This window comes from Antedon bifida, chromosome 9 (genome assembly GCF_963402885.1).
Source record: "Antedon bifida chromosome 9, ecAntBifi1.1, whole genome shotgun sequence".
In the NCBI taxonomy this organism is placed as follows: Eukaryota; Metazoa; Echinodermata; class Crinoidea; order Comatulida; family Antedonidae; genus Antedon; species Antedon bifida.
The window spans coordinates 18,784,165-18,801,244 of NC_136234.1; the positions used below are offsets into that span (position 1 = coordinate 18,784,165).

A 17,080-nucleotide genomic window follows, 5' to 3' on the forward strand; every position below is an offset into this window, starting at 1 on the left:
TATTTACCAGATTGAGTTATAGAAAATACTCTGATTTCTTTATTTGACTCAAAACTCCGAAAAGCAACAGGCCGGCCTAGTCGCAGACAGATTAGAAGCATAGATATCATAGTCATCAAAATTATAAATGTACATATCACAAATGACCCAGGATCATCTTGGAAATGGCCACACGATTCTGTATCCTACATGACAGTATTTTCTTTGTACTGTATTATAGGCAAATTCCTTAATACAACAGGACATGTCTTTCACATGTGCTGTTGTATCATGGAAGGAGTGTGATTCTGTATCAAAGGATTTAGATACAGTACCAAGAATCGGTAAAATGATTGGTCTCCCCTGGGACATTTCTAGGTACTACATACTTTCAACCCGAAGTTTGTTCACTTGAGGAGACGTGCAGTATAAATAAAGACATTACATTATTACAGGTAATGATTTTAATCCCTTATGAATAAAATTAATCAAGTATTTTGTATTGGATTTTTCCAATTAAATATATCTTAAAGAAAGTGCAGCAGGGATTGCAGATGACATCACGTAAAAGCCTACACAAGTGAGTGGGAATTTATAGCATTAACCCATTAAAAAAAAATCAATGGCCTATGGGGATTAAATTGTATATAACTCAACTAAACGTGGGTTGGGAAAAATAACTTGTAAAAGTAACAAATTATTTGTATAAAAATCGGATGAAACTTTAAAGGGTGGAGGAGGTGGGATGATATGCCTCTTAATTCCTCTCTCAGATAATAAAGTTTAAAGATGGTATAAGACAAAAAAGATTAACAAAACAGCAAACTTTTGTACAAATTACTTGTAGATCATCGAATAACACTTTTTTGTCTTTATATATTAAGGTGGAGGAGCCTCTGTAGAATACAGGGACGCAATGCAAGGATGTAAGTAATTTGACACATTACCCGAACCGTCGCATGTAGTCAGTGGTTAACGCAGGGGAAAAATTCCTCGATTTGGCACTCCTAAGGGGCCCTCTCCAATGCCATGTAGTTGCATTGGACTGCTCATACCCCTTAAGCCCCTGGCCTTAGCCAGTGACCTGTGATTGGTCAACTCATGCATTGCATCCAAGTGGAAACCAAGCTTATAAGCTCTGTCTACACTATCAAACTGTGTGACAAAAAAATGTGATGTGCCCATATATGGACAAGATGACATCATATCACTACCATATTTGGGCACATCACACTGTTTGTCAAACTAGTTTGATAGTCTTGACTAAGCTTCACGATGGGTTGACGCCTCTTATTCCACTCTAAAAGTTCAATAACAACAGCAAGGAAAACAACTTAAAACATTTTGAGATTTATTCCTGTACACACATACTTAATTGCTTAAATTTCATATACTTAATGCCATATTCCATTGAATACTTGTTTTATTCCAGTGGTCACTATGAAGACATAAACAATAGATTTACTAACTAACCATTAACTTGTGGAAATAGATGCATTAAGTGGTAGGGCATCCAGGGATGTAACTAGAGAAGTATAGGGCTGGGTATTTAAGACATAAGGGTGGGCTGGGAAAAATAAAAGTTCTTTCAGGTACCAGAGTTTCTTGTGTGGGTGCTATGTTGAAATTAGGCTGGATAGAAGAAAATATAATCTTTAAGCTCTGTCTACACTATCAAACTTTATGTGACAAAAAATGTGATGTGCCGATATATGGACATCATATGGATATCATATCACTACCATATTGAAGCATATCACTACCATTTTTGGGCACATCACACTTTTTTTGGTAAAACTAGTTTGATAGTGTAGACAGAGCTTTAGGGTGGGTGAAAAACTTCGACGGTGTGTGTCCCTGCCCACCACAAGTCCTGCAAAATAACATCCCTGTTCATCTGCATATCTAGTAACAATCTACATAAATCAAACGTTACATTTGAACTGATCTTTATTTCAAGATTACCGATGGCACAGTTTTCTTTATACTTATTTTATTTAATTTACAAACAATATTTACTTATACAAATATATTTTGTGCAAGCTGCTCAGCTACTAAGGACACCTTTTAAAAAAAAAGCAGAATGAAAAAATTTGATTTTCTTATTTTATTTATAAGAAAACAATTTTAGCAGCAAAGTAATTATTTTTAGCTATATTGCAGATGATGTTATTCTTATAGAAATATTGCTAACCACTTCCGATGTACAGTATTATCGGCATAGATACAGTAAACTATACTATGTATCTAGGGTAAATAGACAATCACACATCATAAAGCCTTGTCTACACTATCAAACTTTATGTGTCAAAAAAATGTGATGTGCCCCATATATGGACATGATGATGTCATATCACTACCATATTTAAGCATAGCACTACCATATATGGGCATATCACATTTTTTGACACAAAGTTTGATAGTGTAGACGAGGCTTAAAATGATATATAGTAGAACCCCCTGTTATTTACAGTCTATTGCCGATCGTTTGGACCACAATTAAGGTACGTCTCCAATAAGTAACCTAACTGTTAAATTGTTGTACATTCAGATATATTAGCTTTTTAAAATATATTTGATAATTTACGATCAGAAGAGATTAATACCAAATCCAAAAGTTTGTCGTATTCTGCCCCAGAAGTTTTCTTTCCATCCTTGTTTGGTTCGTTCTACTTCCTTATCCGGTACTCCTGTCTGAACTAGATTTATGACAGCTCCATCCGATCCTTGGGAAAGGTTCATGGTCACAATGGAATAGTGTGCTGTACAAGAAGGATTTAAAAAAAATTAAAATACTGTATATTTGATATAAGGTGGTTCATAAAACCTGACATGTAATTGTCTGCCATCAATAGGACAGGACAGAGTTTACAACAGGTCAAGGTTTATAACATTAACAGGTCAAAGTTCATAAAAATGTTCAGCACTTACAGGTTTCACAACATTAGGCGTTATATAAATCCAGGATATTATTATTATTATTATCATGCCAAATACTGTATATTAATATATGTACTATTTCAGAATTTCACTATAAAAATAAATGTTAATAGGAATTGTTCTTTTTTCATTTACCATATTCACTTATTTAATTACTATTTAAAACTTGTTAGTGTAACCTACCTTCTGGCCAATTGCTAAATCTCCATTTTTGTACTATTTTTTTGTCCATTTCCTGTAATAAAAATTTTTTTTTTTATCAAAAATTCAAATTCAATCTAAACTAAAATTGCCTCATAAACTTGGGATGTTAAATTACAATCTAGTAGTTTGATCAAGCAATGATATGATTACAAATAAAACATATCCTGTTGTTGACGATCTAGTTGTAGGAATTCGTCTGGGACAATAGGCGATGACATGAAATATTGGGAGATATGGGGAGTCTTCTGCTGTTATTGTAGAAGGTACAGTGACTTACCAACTCTAAAAAGACACCTGTCACATTTCCACCAAATAACGAGAACTTTCCTCCCTTCGTAGCTTCCATTTGTACCGAGCTCCTAGTAAATGCTTCAACTCTCTGTTATTAAAAATATCATATTATTATAACGATATACTATTAAAAGAAATTTGATAAAAACATCCAATTGCCTTTAAAGTCTTGTTGACAGTTTTAAACTCCTGTACACTATCAAACTTTATGCGACAAAAAAATGTGCTGTGTCCATATATTGACATGATGACACTTTTTTTTGTCAAACTAGTTTGATAGTGTGGACAGAGCTTTAGATAGAACAGGGCTCGGAATTCACCCTGGCAAACTAACAATTTGCAGATGTCGGAGACTGGATTCATTTGATTGTCCAGACCTACTTTGCTGAGGGAGGGATATTTTATTTTTACGTTATGCCTAGTATGTTTTACAGTTTCTTCCGCGGATGTTTATTTGACTAGTGTCATAGTAATTAGGCTAGCGCGTTCCTCTCACGGAGCGGGAGATGGAGACCCTGCCTTGAGAGAGACAAGACGTGTCTGGCAGAGACAGATGAGAACCTTGATTATTTACTATTTTATGAGCGTGTAACTTGATGTAATTCGGTACGTTGTAACTTATACTTATTGATTATTATCTGATTGTATTTTAAGTTCATTATTTAAGGTGTTTAATGACGAGATTATTCATAGCTTGGCCCGATATTAATTTGTTATAAGATGATATAATGGATGTTCGCCTATGATTCCACATGGCGCAAGCTATAATAGGCATTGGTTACTACACAATTATGGTGACCGTAGATGATATTACTCGGTCTTTAACTGTAAAATCTATCTTTTTATGTTATTACGATGAGGAAATCCTACAGTTGTGTTAGGTTTAGACTGCGTTGGTGATTGTTTATTTATTCTCTTTATGACATGAGTTTTACTGATAAGCATGTGTTTCGCATCGAGTGACGTGACCTCGCTCATGACACCAATTGTTAGTTGATTAATTGCTTGTAACTATAGAGGGCGTCCGAGGTAAACAAACAAGATGGCGGCGCCCATATACGATCGGGCATCGTTATGGATTAGCCTCTTGGGATGGTTCGTTTTGATAATACGATCTACTGTTTACTTGATTATGATTAATATGAATGCCTATGGCTGTATGTAATTGATGATTGTTAATTCTAATTGCATTTCGATGGCTTTATTTGGATTTTTGTGACTACGATTGTTATAGCCTAATTGTTAATTAAATCTAGTTAAGATACGATGTACGTAGCTGTCTATATGTCGATGATCATTAATTACGATGATACTATTATGCCTGCGATTGTACATTAAGAGTTTGCATTGGTATTGGTTATATTTATTTAGAGCATTGATAAGAACAAAGACGACTGTGTACCAGAGTGGAGCTGACTCTTGATTGTTTGGCTACTTGTATGAGGGCATTGCAGGTTCGATTTTTGTTGCTTAATTATGTTATCGATCTTGTATTAATAGTTAAAACAGTATTTAAGATGCTTGAGTTTTATATGAGATAATTGCTATGAAAATACATGCGTTTACGCCTATGGATTATATATGTGTTGATAATTTGTGTTAAGCTATGTTTAACGGATTGTTAATGGGTATTAGAAGAGATCTATGAGAGATCAAGTTAACCTTTTATTTGGGGGTATCAGTGGTATGTGTAATGATGCACGTATTGATTATTCTCTGTTTACTTTGTGTTTCAGGGGTGTTTGTACTTTTATCTTTTCGTTCTGCTACATCTGTATCAGATTGAAGTTGTGTTCCAATAAACGTCTAAACAACGTATCCAGTCTTTGGTCTATTCCTTTGACGTGTTTGTTCGACTCACGACAAATTTTGGTGGCAGCGGTGGGATACAACTGGAACAGATCTGAATTCGACGAGATTAGTGTGACGAGTCAAGTTGGTGCAGACGAACGGATTTGGCTGATAGACCCCTGGATGCCAATTTAGAGATATTTTTCATTAATGCTTTGTTTTTTTTTGATTGCATATACTTACTTGTTTTACCGTATATTTACATTGTGCATAGATTTTTATTCCCATTTCGTAATATAGCAATATGGCAGAGATGGGTGATATGATACAAGCGTTAACAACGGCACTCCAAGGCCTAACCACACAGCGAAGTCCACCACCAGTTAAGCTATCTAAGTTTAAGGGTTGTGCAAGAGAGATTGGAGAGTTCTCCTTGAAAGAATGGATAGATGACTTCAATAGTTACGCGACCCACTACAATCTAACTGGAGAAGCCAAAGCCAACTCGCTGTTAGCCCATCTAGGTGGAGCGGCGAAAGATGAGATACTATGCTATGGTGATGATGTTAAGAAGGACAGTACGAAAATCGTAGAGAAACTGGAAGCACTATTCGCACCGATTAATACTGTTCAGTCACTTAGCAGTAATTTCCATAGTCGATCACAGATGGATGGAGAATCATTGGCCGACTACAGTAGGATACTGATGAGAATCTACCAGAGAATGATCAAGGCAGCGACGTCTGATGTTGAAAAAGCGGCATTGAAAAGCTTAAAGGACAATGCCTTGAAGGAAAGATTTGCAAGAGGAGCGAAGGAACCGTGGGTCCAAAGGGAATTGCGCAGAATTGAGATGGCATATAAAGATAAGTCATTCGAAGAGATGAGAGAGGAGACGCTAGAATTCTTTAGGAATATTGAGAGTCAGAAAAAGAGAGTGCAAGTCCATGAGGTTGTCAATGACACGAAGCAGAGTGAGATGGAGGCATTGAAAGCCGAACTGAAGGCTGTGAAGGCGCTGTTAAATCGTCAGGCTGAGAATGATGTAGTTACCAGTGGGCAACAACGCAGACCTTTAACCTGCTATAAGTGCCTAGAGAAGGGTCATCGCAAGGAAAACTGCACTGGTCAATATAAATGCCTTCATTGCAAACAGACCGGACACTTTAGGAAAGATTGCCCACAATTGAGTTCAGCCACTGCAGACACACAAAAACCAGTTGTAGACGGTGTGGAAATTGAAATGGGCCGTATCGCTAGCGTAGAAGAACATGAGAGCGAGCTTGTAGCAAACAGTCCTTCTGCTACCATAACCCTTGCAGGCATTGAGTTGGGATGTATACTGGATACCGGGGCTATGACGTCGTTGATTCCAGCTTCAGTATATGAGACTAAACTAAAACCAAGACTTGGCAATTTGGCACCTGAAGTGACGTATCTACAGATAACTGGCGTCAATGGAGAACCTGTAGACATTCAAGGCTATGTGGAGCTTCCGATGAAATATGGTGAGAACGAGCTGAACGCGAGTTTCTTAGTGTCCAAAGACGGTTCGAGTAAGAGGAGTCAAGATCATCCTATCCTACTTGGCTGTAATATCCTGAGGAAATTGTCTGTTCTTAATGTTCCGCAAAAGGACAACTTCGCCTGGAGGTTTGTCAGAAATTTGATGTTAGAGAAGAGTGACAGCAAGGTTGAAACACCTGTGCCGTGTGATGTAGCCGAGCTGAGATTGTCTGAAGATGTTACCGTCCCGGCATGCGGTGTCAGAAGGATCTGTTGTCAGGTTAGCAACCTTAAGGGTAATGTGTTGGCGAGTCCAGTTCAGGGAAACCAGCGTGTAGAATTGGTAGAAGGTTGCGGGGCGATCAAGAATGGGCTTCTTGGGGTGATGTTGGCCAACTCTGAAAACCAACCCATCAAGTTGAGAAAGGATGTTGTGGTAGGAGAAGCGTCAGCAGTCAATGAGAAGCAGGAAGCTGAGGTAGTGCAGGTAGCTGATGGCTTGGAGGTCCGAGTTGGAGAAGTATTAGTAACGCCCGGATGTGGTGTATCCAGAGTTCTGAAGAGCGAAGGACTTATTCAAGAGTGTAAAGAGATAGCTCCTGGGTTGAATTTGAGCCATTTGGGGGAAGAGGAAAAGACTAAAGTCATGCAGTGCATCAAGAAACATCCAAGCGCATTTTCGACTGGTTCATTTGATGTTGGTAAATGTAACCTTGTTCCACATTCTATTACCCTAACATCAGAGAAGATTATTCGAGAGCCATTTCGGCGAATACACCCGCACAAAGTTCCAGAAATCAAAAAGATGATTCAAGAGATGGTAGACCAACAAATTATTCGACCGTCAAAAAGTGCCTACGCTAGCCCTGTGGTGATAGTGACAAAGAAAGATGGGTCCCTACGGTTGTGTATTGACTATCGGAAGCTGAATGCCATGACTGTCAAGGACTCCTTCCCACTACCGCGTATAGACGAGGTGTTGGACATTCTAGGGGGAGCTAAGTATTTCACCACGCTCGACTTAGCCCATGGGTACTATCAGGTCACAATGGATGAATCGTCGATAGACCAGACAGCCTTCAGAGTTCCTTGGGGTCTTTACGAATATCTAAGGATGCCGCAAGGGCTCAGCAACGCAGCGAATACTTTCCAGCGAGTAATGGTGTTTATCTTTGCAGATATGAACTTAGTCGAGTTAGTACTATACCTAGATGACATTCTCATATTCTCTTCGACGCTTGAAGAACACCTAGTTCGTCTAGAAAAAGTTCTAGTTAGGTTGTCCAAATATGGATTGAAGTTGAAAGGGAAGAAATGTGATGTGCTGAAGCAGAAGGTTGAGTATCTAGGACATGTGGTGGATGATCGGGGCGTGCAAGTGTCAGAAGAGAAAGTCGAGCGGATCAAAGACTGGCCCACCCCGACAACCGGACGAGAAGTCAGCTCATTCCTTGGCCTGGCTTCATACTATCGACGCTTCATTCATAATTTTTCTCGCATCGCTGCTCCGCTGCATGCCCTGGTTGCTAAAACAAGAAGCACTGCATCATCGAAAGCAGGGAACTTTTATTGGAAGGAAGGAGAGCAGCAAGCGTTTGATAGGTTAAAGGTCATGCTTAGTTCTACGCCGGTATTGGCATACCCAGATTTCCAGAAGGAATTTATACTAGAAGTAGATGCCTCGTTCAAAGGATTGGGCGCATGTTTGATGCAGTCGGATGAAACAGGCAAGCCTCACCCAGTCGCTTATGCTAGTCGAGGGTTGAGAGGTGCTGAGAAGAACTACAGTGATTTGTCAAGCTTTAAGGTAGAATTGTTGGCGCTGAAGTGGGCGGTAACGGAGAAGTTTAGTGCTTATCTGCTGGGCAACCATTGTATTGTATACACCGATCACAACCCATTGGTGCACCTTGAGACTGCAAGACTTGGAGCTACGGAACATCGATGGGTCGCCCAATTGGCCAATTTCGACTTGGACGTTAAGTACAAGCCTGGGAGGGACAATAAGTGTGCGGATGCTCTGAGTAGAACGGTTCCAGTCGCAAAGGATGTCATGAGTGTTGTCATAGGGCGTCTACCTAAAGAAGACCTGAAATCTAGAGTCGAGGTGAGAGCTGTCACCATTGATAATCAACATCCGACAGTTTTCCCGTCTTATTGCAAGCAGCAGCTTCAACAATTCCAATTACAATCTCCTGTACTTAATGAAGTAATCGAGCTCAAGAGCAAGGGCAACAAAATGCACAATGCAGAGTCTAAAGCTGTAAGGAGTTGGACCAGAGAGTGGGACAACTTAAAGGTCGAAGATGGGGTTTTGTACAGAGTCAGGAAAGACAAAATCCATGGACAAATAATGCAGTACGCTGTACCTGAACAGATGCGGGCAGAAATACTTGACATGGTACATGAGCGTTGGGGACACCAGGGAGTTACACGAACATTAGCATTACTTTACTATAGATGTTATTGGCCAGGAGCCAAGACTGATGTCAAGGGCCACATCAAGAGATGTTTCCGGTGTGCTGTGAGTAAATCACAAACCCCTAAAATCAGACCGCCACTACGTCATCTCCTCGCTTTCAGACCTTTAGAACTAGTAGCTATCGACTTCCTAAAACTTGACAGAGGAATGGGAGGATTTGAAGATGTCTTAGTAATGACGGATGCCTATTCTAAGTTTGCTGCTACTGCCGCTTGCAAGGACCAGTCCGCAAAAGGGGTTGCACGAGCTCTGAGAGATCATTGGTTTGCTTGCTATGGAGTGCCGGATCGAATTCATTCAGACCAAGGGAAGAACTTCGAGAGCCACATAATAAAAGAGTTGTGCAAGCTGTACAAAATAACGAAATCTAGAACTTCAGGTTACCATCCAGCTGGGAATGGGCAAACTGAAAGGTTTAATAAGACTTTGTGCGGCTTATTGAGAGCCATGAAACCAGCAGAGCGAAGACGATGGCCCGAGATGCTAGGACATGTAGTATTCATCTATAATACCACGCCACATACGGTGACCGGCGTTACGCCCCACCTTTTGATGATGGGAAGAGAACCCAAATTGCCTATCGACCATTTCCTAGATAATACGAGTTCAACTTGGGATGAAGACTACATAGAGCAACAATCGAAAATGATGCAAAGAGCAGCAGAAGTGGTGAGTTCTAGGCTGAGAGCAGCTGCGGATAGGGAAGAAAGACGCCACCCACCAACAAATTGTGAGCAGTTCGAAATTGGTGAGCGGGTTCTACTTCACAGGGAACACTTTGATGGTCGACATAAACTGGTTGATAAATATTACGAAATGTCATATATTGTAACTGGTATAAATCAAGAAGGTGATGTTTACCAACTTAGACCAAGCAACGGAGGTGCTACTAAATGGGTTAATAGAAGAAGAATAATTAGAGACCCGAGAGACTTAGTAGTTGAAGTACCCATAGAACAAGAGGCAGAAGTTGAACAGCATGATTCCTCTGATGGTTCATCTGATGAAGATCCTGATGATGAAGATCAAATTTGGTTGCAATTTAGAAATTTGGAAATACCGCAACCAGTCCGGAGGTCTGAAAGACAACGCAAGGGTCAGCATAGCAACATCAACCATCTTCCAAGATCTATTCAATGTTAGTCTTTGTTATTCTATTCGCTTTCGGGACGTAAGCGGAAAAAGCTGGGGAAGATGTCGGAGACTGGATTCATTTGATTGTCCAGACCTACTTTGCTGAGGGAGGGATATTTTATTTTTACGTTATGCCTAGTATGTTTTACAGTTTCTTCCGCGGATGTTTATTTGACTAGTGTCATAGTAATTAGGCTAGCGCGTTCCTCTCACGGAGCGGGAGATGGAGACCCTGCCTTGAGAGAGACAAGACGTGTCTGGCAGAGACAGATGAGAACCTTGATTATTTACTATTTTATGAGCGTGTAACTTGATGTAATTCGGTACGTTGTAACTTATACTTATTGATTATTATCTGATTGTATTTTAAGTTCATTATTTAAGGTGTTTAATGACGAGATTATTCATAGCTTGGCCCGATATTAATTTGTTATAAGATGATATAATGGATGTTCGCCTATGATTCCACATGGCGCAAGCTATAATAGGCATTGGTTACTACACAATTATGGTGACCGTAGATGATATTACTCGGTCTTTAACTGTAAAATCTATCTTTTTATGTTATTACGATGAGGAAATCCTACAGTTGTGTTAGGTTTAGACTGCGTTGGTGATTGTTTATTTATTCTCTTTATGACATGAGTTTTACTGATAAGCATGTGTTTCGCATCGAGTGACGTGACCTCGCTCATGACACCAATTGTTAGTTGATTAATTGCTTGTAACTATAGAGGGCGTCCGAGGTAAACAAACAAGATGGCGGCGCCCATATACGATCGGGCATCGTTATGGATTAGCCTCTTGGGATGGTTCGTTTTGATAATACGATCTACTGTTTACTTGATTATGATTAATATGAATGCCTATGGCTGTATGTAATTGATGATTGTTAATTCTAATTGCATTTCGATGGCTTTATTTGGATTTTTGTGACTACGATTGTTATAGCCTAATTGTTAATTAAATCTAGTTAAGATACGATGTACGTAGCTGTCTATATGTCGATGATCATTAATTACGATGATACTATTATGCCTGCGATTGTACATTAAGAGTTTGCATTGGTATTGGTTATATTTATTTAGAGCATTGATAAGAACAAAGACGACTGTGTACCAGAGTGGAGCTGACTCTTGATTGTTTGGCTACTTGTATGAGGGCATTGCAGGTTCGATTTTTGTTGCTTAATTATGTTATCGATCTTGTATTAATAGTTAAAACAGTATTTAAGATGCTTGAGTTTTATATGAGATAATTGCTATGAAAATACATGCGTTTACGCCTATGGATTATATATGTGTTGATAATTTGTGTTAAGCTATGTTTAACGGATTGTTAATGGGTATTAGAAGAGATCTATGAGAGATCAAGTTAACCTTTTATTTGGGGGTATCAGTGGTATGTGTAATGATGCACGTATTGATTATTCTCTGTTTACTTTGTGTTTCAGGGGTGTTTGTACTTTTATCTTTTCGTTCTGCTACATCTGTATCAGATTGAAGTTGTGTTCCAATAAACGTCTAAACAACGTATCCAGTCTTTGGTCTATTCCTTTGACGTGTTTGTTCGACTCACGACACAACTGTAGTTGATTTTTCGCAAATGCTAATTGAAAATCTGCACTAAAAAAGTGTTACTTTTAAATCTAGCAAAAGTACTTGAGGCCTTATCTACCAATTTCGTTAAAATTCAACTTTTTGTAGAATTAATTAAACTACCAATTAATTAAAACTAATTAAACACATTTTCTCACTAGTTACATTGTTTACAACTAGCTACTACTATTCTGGCACAGTTACCGTGCCATAGTTTTTGAATGAAAGTTTATAAAGTTCAAAGTTCACTCACATTTTTGTCTGTTAGTACTTTGTATATATCCTCCACTGCACATAGAAACTTCTCAGTGCATGTCAGTTTGGTTGTGTTAATTTTAACACCAGGATTTGCCGACTGCTTTTGTAGGCCATTGGGACTTGATGTTTCTATTGATGGGTTCTGAGGAGAGAAAAATAGATAACTGATAAAGAAAAACTAATCTTTTAAGTGAAAGCTTCCTAAAACAGCTTGATTGCCTGTTACAACGGGGAATATGGTTATCCGAAAGAATTACTCTCTAATATCTCAAAGCCTTACCGCTGTGGTCGTTTTTGGTTGTGTTGTAATATTTTTCTGAGGTGTAACTTCTTTTTTATCGGTAGGTAAAATCATCCCAACACTAAATTCTATTTAAGGAAAGAAAAATTCAGATAAACAAACCATAAAGTATTTTCTCAAACATTAAATGTAAATATTTACAAATATATATGATCATTAAATTCAGCAATAATAAATTAAGTATATTATTCTCTTAAAATATAATTTAATATAATGATTTTAAACATGTTTTGTTTGTTAATTATATCTCAGAACAAAGACAAAATAATCAATCTATTATCAATAAATTATAAGGTCCGAAATGATAAAACATAAAACAAGGTTGCATACAGTAAAACTTTAAAACCAACTTTCAACATATACATAGCAAATCAAAATGTCTAATTTCCCTGCCAAATATCAAGAAAAATAAATGATATAATACAAATATAAAGCATTTATATACCAGCTTTTAGTGCGGAGATATACTGAGCAAGTTGGTTTCGTATCAATTCAATGCCATTTTCCAACATGATGCTTTTTAATGTTCTAGATTCTTCCGTGTTCATTTTTGTTGTAATGATTATCTACAATGAGAAATAAATCAATATATTTAATATTGGAAATTTTATAAAATGCATTTGAGTAGAGAAATATAGTGCATACGAGCCCATTCAGGCTTAGTTAATTTGTTTCCAATGCTATTCTGTATTTATTTTTTATTCTTTATATACAGCGAGTAACTTACAGGATGGATAACTATTTAATAATTTATCATGCTTATAAACTAAGTCTCATTTGAGGATTAGGGAGTGGAGTTGAAAGAGTCGTGAGTTACAACCCTGGCACTAGGTCAGGATTGAAACCGGACCTTGGGATTGGAAGGCAAGCATGTTAACCAACAAGCAACAGCGCCATTTGATTAAGATAAAAAAAAAAAACAATTTTTACAGCTATTTTTACTCACATCTATGTCTGATGGTTCGTTTTCATCACTTAAGTTTGGAATTTCAATTTGACCTTTCAACTCTGTTTCACAATCTTTCAATTTACCTATAAAAAACAATTCCATTATAATTACTTTTGCCTTCCAACATAATTTTAATAGATTCAGGTAGATTGTAATTAAATTTGCCGGTTTGTGTGTGTTTTCATACATGCCAACATCAGAAATTAAAAAAACCAGAGGTTGTGGTTGTTTTACAATCAATGGGTTAAATATCATAAATTTGTTTGTTTGTTATTTTAATGCAGAAAACAACACATTGTCATCAAAATTTTATTTTTTTTTCAAAGTTATTTTTGGAATCCAGGAGAAAATATGGAAAGTCATATTTTAGACTCGACTCAAAACGGGAGTGTTGGCATGCATTGTAAAAGTATGTACGTTTGCCAAGGCTCTTTTTACTGACCAATTGGGCTTGATTTATTCTCATTTTCAAATGTATTTATACAAGTTCAATTTAACTTCACATTCAATTTTTAGCAATACAAAAGCCATTGAACAGTAATTGTTTTCCAACCTTTCCACTCCAGTTTTAACACCCATTCATAGAAGAATATCAATTTAGCTTTTCTGTTGTTCGCAGTTGCTTCGCCCTCTATTGAAGACAATTCACAGATTTCACAAGTACCTTTAGACACAAAAAAATTAGTCAAGATAATTTAATAATTTTTTATAATAAAATTGTTTGAAGGTTTGAATGGCAAAATCAAATGTTGATATGTACTTAAGTTTGCGGTACACCAAGTATATTAGTTCTGAAAAGAACTGTTGAGTTTCATCAACATATAATAAAATTGTTATTATATTGTGAAAACTTTTCATCTATATTTTTATAATTTAAACTTGTTTCTAAAGCCTGTTTTCCTGTCGACGCTATCGTTAACAATAATCATATCTCTATAAGTTCACAACAAAGGGTTTCTGTACAATAATCAATGTCTGGAAAAAATGTATTTGGAAATCTTTCTTTTCTCAATGATTATTTATGACACCTCCTGCCGCCGCGTGGTGGTAAACTAAAAAAAACATCTCAAATTCTTAAACTTACCCTTTTCATTTTCGATTTTCAAAAACATAAGTAAATTCAGCAGCTTCTCTTTCGACCATGCTGATGCATTTTTCTCAGTCCTAAAAAACATAAGAATTTTTTTAAAGAAATTTAATATTTAAATAATAAATATAACTTAGGCCTAGCCTAGTTCAATAACGGTAATTTGTATGGAACGCCGTGTGCGCTTTGATTGTCGTTGTTTTGTAATCTTTGATTGTCATTGTTTCGACATGTTTTCTTTACCTCGGACGTAAATAACAATCTAAATTATTATGTAATTTATTCTCTTTTTTTACAGATTGAATGTGATACGTTCTTTTAAACGAAATGGCGAATCGATGATTACTTACTTTATAACTGTTCTAACCTGATATATATGTTTAATAAAGTCAATAAAATACATTGTGGTGTTTGTATTGTATATTAATATAATATATAATAAGCCAATTATTAAGAATAATATATATATATTTTCAATAAAGTATATCAAAATATATATATTTGTTATTGTATTTTAATTAATTAGTAAAGTAACTACTGTAGTAGTGTTCGCAATAATAATTACAATAACATGATGACATCAATTTATTTATTTAATATCCTAAATTATTTTATACCTTCAGATATATAAATATTGATCAATTTAAAATGAGTTTTAAATACTAAAATAAGATGCAAGTGTCTGTACGGTACGGTAATTAATTACGCGAATTTCTGCTAATAACTACACGGCCGGCCAGGAATAGTGCTGTTGAAGGTCGCGTTTTCGTCCCTATGTTGCTTTATTGAAAACACAAACAATGTATTACAATGGAATAACACTTAATGTATAACACACCCTATTACTAATCAATAAAAAAACAAGATTCGATAGTACAGTGTAAATGAGATATAAAGATTCGGCAATACCGTACGTAAATTATTATTGCAATACTGTATGAAGATTCGATAGTACAGTGTAAATGAGATATAAAGATTCGGCAATACCGTACGTAAATTATTATTGCAATACTGTATGAAGATTCGATAGTAAAGTAAATGAGATATAAAGATTCGGCAATACCGTACGTAAATTATTATTGCAATACTGTATGAAGATTCGATAGTAAAGTAAACGAGATATAAAGATTCGGCAACACCGTACGTAAATTATTATTGCAATACTGTAAAAAGATTCGATAGTATGTAAATGAGATATAAAGATTCGGCAATACCGTACGTAAATTATTGCAATACTGTATAAAGATTCGATAGTATGTAAATGAGATATAAAGATTCGGCAATACCGTACGTAAATTATTATTGTAATACTGTAAATAGATTCGATAGTAAAGTAGATGAGATATAAAGATTCGGCAACACCGTACGTAAATTATTATTGCAATACTGTAAAAAGATTCGATAGGAGAGTGCTCGAGAAACGTCGGGTTAGTTCAACGGTATTTTTTTCCTTCACATGTATTTAAAAAAAAAGAGATATAAATAAATAAATAGTACGTAAATGAGATATAAAGGTTCAATAGTACGTAGATTGATGCAAACGTAAATTATTAATGATTCGATAGTATATGTAAATATATTTAGTTAGTTAATATTAAAATACAAATAAAATATACATTAATTTTTCGGCAGGCAAACTTAATTATTATAGAAATATAAAGATTCGATAGTACATGATTTGGCTTATATTTATTGGTTTGACCATACATACAGCTGTAACTCAACTCGCCATAGGCCATGGTGTTGACAACGACAATCAAAGATTAAAGCGCACATGGCGTTCCATACAAATGACGATATTAAACTGGCGGCCGCTTTGGTTGGCGGCCGCTTCGACCATACTCCGGCCCTAGCCTATATGCCTAGCCTAAAAAGTATATAAAGAATGCTAGCCTAGCCGGCTACACTAGAATTTAGAAAAAATGACTAGCCTAGAAGTAGATAGAGACGGCTCAACACTGCCTTCAGTCGAATCAACAACATACAAATATTAAACAAAGACGTTAGCTAGGCTAGGCCTAGCCCAATTACGCCTGCGCATCCGGCTTCCGTCTTCAGCGGAGAAGTGTGTTCAGTAGGCGAGTCATAACGACAAACTTACCAATGCCAGTTGTTTACATTCGTCGCATCAGGCCTTTCTTCAACAATCCATCTAGGATCACCTTCACCCCATTTTGCCATTTTCTACTAATATCTGTTATAATAGTAAATGTTTCAAATTGTTATTAAAATAGTTGATACGACCGGTGTTCTTTTTACACTAGCCTAGTTTTAAACATAAAATATCCTTGAGAACATTCGAGAATTATTGTAAGTTGTTAGGCTAACAAGCGGCGCATGTGAAAACTCGAGCGTAATATAATTACCCAAGATGCATCGGCTCTGTCAACATGGCGGAAAGTACAAATTGGAAAAATGAATGCCATTATACACTTTTGTTTATGATTTAAGGTCCACTTGCCTAGGCCTGACATTTTCAACCCTCCAAATATCTCTCTTTCAAAAAAAAACAACCTAGAAGCTCCCCTCCTTTAGTTTGCAAAAGTAATCTCGAAAAGAA

The 17,080-nt window shown here is 36.6% G+C and overlaps 2 protein-coding genes and 1 long non-coding RNA gene across 3 annotated transcripts; 2 read left to right on the forward strand and 1 right to left on the reverse strand.

The window, feature by feature from the left end:
* Positions 1-1,288: 1,288 nt before the first annotated feature.
* On the reverse strand, positions 1,289-16,846 carry LOC144852226 (activator of 90 kDa heat shock protein ATPase homolog 1-like). Its single transcript, XM_078709992.1, has 10 exons — positions 16,622-16,846; positions 14,518-14,597; positions 13,987-14,097; positions 13,431-13,516; positions 12,930-13,050; positions 12,464-12,552; positions 12,179-12,325; positions 3,401-3,502; positions 3,103-3,154; positions 1,289-2,741 (listed from the first exon to the last, which is right to left on the reverse strand). The coding sequence occupies exons 1-10, from the start codon at positions 16,699-16,701 to the stop codon at positions 2,569-2,571; spliced, it is 1,041 nt and encodes a 346-aa protein (XP_078566118.1). The 5' UTR covers positions 16,702-16,846; the 3' UTR covers positions 1,289-2,568.
* On the forward strand, positions 3,887-5,268 carry LOC144852250 (uncharacterized). Its single transcript, XR_013614280.1, has 3 exons — positions 3,887-4,020; positions 4,786-4,868; positions 5,151-5,268. It is a non-coding gene; the product is annotated as an uncharacterized LOC144852250 (long non-coding RNA).
* LOC144852236 (uncharacterized) lies at positions 9,517-11,900 on the forward strand. The gene is made up of 3 exons (XM_078710008.1): positions 9,517-10,650; positions 11,416-11,498; positions 11,781-11,900. Exon 1 carries the CDS (start codon positions 9,641-9,643, stop codon positions 10,334-10,336), a length of 696 nt encoding a protein of 231 aa, XP_078566134.1. The 5' UTR covers positions 9,517-9,640; the 3' UTR covers positions 10,337-10,650; positions 11,416-11,498; positions 11,781-11,900.
* Positions 16,847-17,080: the final 234 nt, after the last annotated feature.